Consider the following 4,832-nt stretch of genomic DNA (forward strand, 5'->3'; position numbering starts at 1 on the left):
TCCCTGTACTACCTAGTGGCCATTTTTCTGGACCTGCCCAGCAAGAAATCCTTCCCGTTACACTTAGGTGCCATGATGGGCCTGGCAACTCAGGTGTGTTGATCAGAAGCAGAAAAAGAAATTACTTGATTGCATCAGCAGCAGTTGACCTAAGAGTACTGCTACAATAAATAATTTTTCTTAATATTTCTGTTGGAAGATTTCTTCTCAAAAAATCCCAGTCATGGACTTCATATAGTCATCCTAAAACATAGTTCCCAAACCTATTGCCATTGTCCAAAGCTTCAATTACCATTCAATCAAGTGACTAAAGAACAAAACCCCTTATTTTTTAAATAATTCTTAGTATTTAGTAATGCTGTATTACAGATGGGGGTTTCTTACTCTTTTTATTTATTTTTTTTCTCCTTCAGGATTCAGAGCTTCTTTAAGTATTCTTTGTTGCTAGTCTGGCTTGACTGAAAAGTACTGTGTGTTTGTTTTGTGTCTGCATGTGTGATACCAACTGTTGAAACCTGCTTGTGAGGGCTTATGCTCAAGGATGTTCCACAGTTGGCTCCCTGGCAGAATCTCTCATCACCAGTGACAATGATGTCTCTGTGTGGAGAAGAGTCTGTTTTATAATATTACACTTGTTATAACCTTAATTTTACTGTTGGGGCATGATTATGATTTCATTTACATTAATCAAAATAATGAGTCACTCCATTCATGTCAATACTATTAAAGAGCTATACAGACAAGAGTTCAGAATCAGGCTTCTCGTGTTTAATCTGAAAGGTACCTGAATTACTTCATTAAAGATAGATACTGAAGGACAGATCCTCTGCTTACTTTGCATTACTCAGTCATGCTATTAGGTTAAAACACCAAATAACTATAATGACAGCTGGCAATGTGTCACAGTACATGGGTTTTCGTTTTTTCCCAGGGTACAGAAAAGACCCCCAAATTAATGAGATTTAAGGTAATATTTCAAGCATGACAAAGTTACCATATTAGATCTCACTGCCTTTAGAAGTTCACTTTACGGTTTCAAAACCTTATTTCCTTCCTTTGTTGTTGTTTTTGGTTTGTTTTCATGTCAGTCTTACATAACTTGAATGCAAAAGATCTAAAGCCAAACAAGACCTTAGAGACTGCAGTAAGTTTTACAGCCTTCTCCATAACATTGTTTGGTGAATATAGAAGCATCAAAACAGTGACCACAATTCATAAATATGTTTTTTTAGGTATCTCATAAAGTACTATCAAATATTCATTCTCTTTTTAAAAAAGAGAAAACCATGTTAATTTTCCAAAATACAGTAATTCTAAACAAATAAAAGGTTTTGTATTGTTGTCTGTTGTCTGCTCAAACAGAGAAACTGTGAAGGGGATGATGTGCCTTAATTTAGACTAAATATTTTTGGAATTTCATGTATTTAAATTACATTCAAGGTCCATGTGAATCTAAAAAAAAATATTAAGGGGGGAAAAATAATCTAAAGAGGTCTAGCAAGCTATCAGAATATTGCTGTATTATATTTCTCCAGATTTTTTCCATTTTTAAAGTAAAATAGTTATTGGCATTTGAGAACATTTTCTAGAAATGTTTGACGTATTACAGGCCCTAGAAACTATCCCTGCCATAAATACTGTCAGCTTCACTACAAGCACATGCCCCAAGACACCAAATCAGAGCATTGAGGATTTTATCAACAAATCAGGACCAAAAGGAAGCTGAAATAAGGGATCTTTTACTATGTTTTCTATATGTCTCATATATATAGTTCAGTGGGAATAGCAAAAATATTTTCTCCCCAGTTCCCAATGAAAGCTTTCTTTTCACCCTGCTAGACCATGTGTTCAGTTTTCTACCCTACACTTCCTCAGCATGAGAAAATTCTTGTACATCAAAGCAATAAGATCTTGTCCTCAGGCTGAATACAAATGTTAGCTAAACCACTGGTGCCTTTTAAGAGAACCTTGATATAATTTCCACTCTTAGTATGGGAATTACACATTTTTCCTATCTTTGCGATAACATTGCTTTGTATTTCAGTAAGCACCTGGGCACAGAGCTTAGCTATAAGTCAACAGACTTTACACATCTGTGCTGAAAAACAATTAGATATCTCAGTCTTTGTTTTTCAATAAACTAAAGTGAATGAGAAACTTAAGAAATATAGAACAGAGAAGTGTCCTACCGTGGTTGTCTTTATCCGTCCTCCTGGTTGTGTACAGGTCCAGCCTGATTTATTGATTAGCAAATCGCAGCCTTCTCCTTCTAAACATGGGAGCATTTCACACCACTGTTTTGTTTTGATAATTCGTGCTATGCAGAAAAGAAGAAAAAAAAAACAACAACCAAAAACAATTTGCAGGAGAATTCACATGTCACTTATCTCTATACACTTCCTTATTTGAGTCGTCTACTTTCATCATCTGATTGTGCAACCACAGGTTATGATGTAGACAGTCCTAGGCAATTTCAAAAATTATTTACAACACTTGCTGTGCCAACAAATTTAATAATAAAAATAGAACTTAAAAAGCAACAATAAAACAAATGACAGCCTTTTGTAAATCAAAATAACATAAAAGCTAATTTTCTCATTTCATGCTTCTTACAGCCACCTTTGACTGGGATCCATTGTGTTAGACTTTGTATACCGAGCAGACACTCCTTTTCCTAAAGTGCTTACAGTGTAAATAGACATGAGACCCACAGTGAAGAGAGAAAAGCTACAGTAAACAGGGAGAGGGGTCAATACAATGACAGCAATTGTGAAATTCTGTGATACTTGCAATGATGCAGGCATAGTTAGATGCAGAAACCAGGAACATAAGAAGGATAGGTGTTGAATGAAGCAGAGTTTGGGAAATCATGAGGAAGGTGACAATAAGCAGAGGGAAAAGACGGAAGCAAACACTCTGTTACTACAATGGAAAGTCGTTAGGAAGGTCTCTACTGTCCAAAAGGTAGCGTGTTGCATGCTTTGTGGTTCCTACTAACACTTATGTCTCTGGTAAACTGGTTCTGCAGAATTTCCGCAAAATCACACACAGCAAGCGGTCTCGGAACAACAGAGCTCTGGCTGCATCAAAGTAGATGCAGAGGAGCTGTAGAGAAAAGTTTTTCTTCATGGCAAGGAGAAAAGGGGCTTTAATTTCTGTAGACTTCTTTCTGGATTGTAATACTACTTCTTTTGAGTTCACCTCTGTAGTATCTGGGTTCTTTCTCACAGAATATTAAGCAATATGACTACTATCTAGTATTTTGTTATTCTTTCACTCCCTTCCTGTGGGCAAAATTGTTAGGCAGGGTGTTAGTTTGGGATACTTTTCATAAAATACATATACAGAGATGCACTCACTTGGTGCCACTTGGCACATAGTGCCATATACTCATGCTAACCAAGATAAGGTCTCCCAGAAAATTTATCTTTTGCTTAGACTGTAAGGCTTGCAGTTCACAGAAAATGGTCCTCAGTTCCTTCAGAGATCATGTCAGCTATCCTGTAAGAAAGCTTCACCACCTCAATTTGTAGTTAAGTTTCCTAAAATTCAAGGGTAGAACAAGTTCCACTAACAGGAGCACACATCACATCTTCCTCTATGTTGATGTGTGACATCAATACATGCTATATATCTTGAACAGTCACAAGCCCAAGAGAGAACTATAGGAGTAATAAGCAGCAAGATAAGGGTATAAGAAGCTAATGATGCTCCCAATTAATTTTGGGTTCAAGAAACTTAAAACTTAAAAGCAGACATTTATACCCGGTGGCAGCTGCAACTCCTTACGCTCACCTAAATGCGTCATTCAGTCTCCCTACACACTCGCTTCCTCTGTCTGAAACCTACTTAAGAATACAATTCTCAATGCCACTGGATCATGGCAAGAAAAGGAAAGAGAAGTGTAATTTAAAGTCTTTTAATAACATTCTTTCCAAGATTTTAACATGAAACTACTTGTGTCCTTGGTCCCAGTACAATTGTTGGCAAGCTCTAGCAATATAATGAACACCGATTTCTTTCAGTAGAAGCTCAATCTGAAATTCATATTAAGATTTTCATTATGAAAAACACTCCCAAATGTCTATATAGGAATTTGCACTGTTCATTAGGCAATACATATAGCTGGAGGAATGATTCCCAAACAATTTTCATAACTACAATTTCTTGAAGTAAAGCCTCTAAGCTTTTATAGCACATAATACACAGAAATCTGGGTTGTACTTCAGGTCCATAGGTGCTGCTCTACTGAGAGCTGGATCACAGCAGTTTTGCAGGCTCACATCTCCAATGTTACAGACAATAGCCTCATCCTTCCTGAGTGAAGGCATGTGTCCAGCTGTGGGCTTTGCAAGAAAAATTTAGTAAAAGCTTAACATCAAACCTTACCCATTCTAATGCCTTTTTTTTTTTTTTTTTTTTTTTCCAATTCATATATCAAAATGACTATTTCTATCAATGTTTCAACAATATGAAGGATCACTGAAAGACTGAATATTCAGTTAAGCTCAAAAATATGTACTAGATTGCCTCTATTATCTCAGGTGGGAGGTTTTCCTGGAAACATAATTTGAATTAATCTATAAAAAAGTATTTGTCTCCTCTGTGAATTGCTCTTACTGTTTGCTTAGTTGCTAAATCTGAATGTAGCTACCAGTAATATCCCAAATATATGGAAATCATGCTCTTTGTATTGACTATATTCACACAAATTTGGAACATGTCAAGAGTATTTTACAGAACATTAAGTCTAAAACATTGCTGTGTTAACTGTATAAACTAGCTCATGCATTTAGGCATTGAGAACCGGAACAAATTACTTTTGTAGGGAA

General features: G+C 36.1%; 1 protein-coding gene across 1 annotated transcript in view; it reads right to left on the reverse strand.

Moving 5' to 3' along the window:
• Nucleotides 1-4,832, reverse strand: part of FAM19A5 (family with sequence similarity 19 (chemokine (C-C motif)-like), member A5) — a 261,499-nt gene that overhangs the window by 1,684 nt on the left and 254,983 nt on the right. The window contains exon 3 of the mRNA XM_009999457.1: nt 2,190-2,317. Coding sequence (XP_009997759.1) covers nt 2,190-2,317 — 128 coding nt within the window. The remainder of the gene's footprint in view (nt 1-2,189; nt 2,318-4,832) is intronic.

The sequence above is a fragment of the Chaetura pelagica genome, unplaced genomic scaffold, assembly GCF_000747805.2.
Source record: "Chaetura pelagica isolate M959 unplaced genomic scaffold, ChaPel_1.0 scaffold15, whole genome shotgun sequence".
NCBI lineage: Eukaryota > Metazoa > Chordata > Aves > Apodiformes > Apodidae > Chaetura > Chaetura pelagica.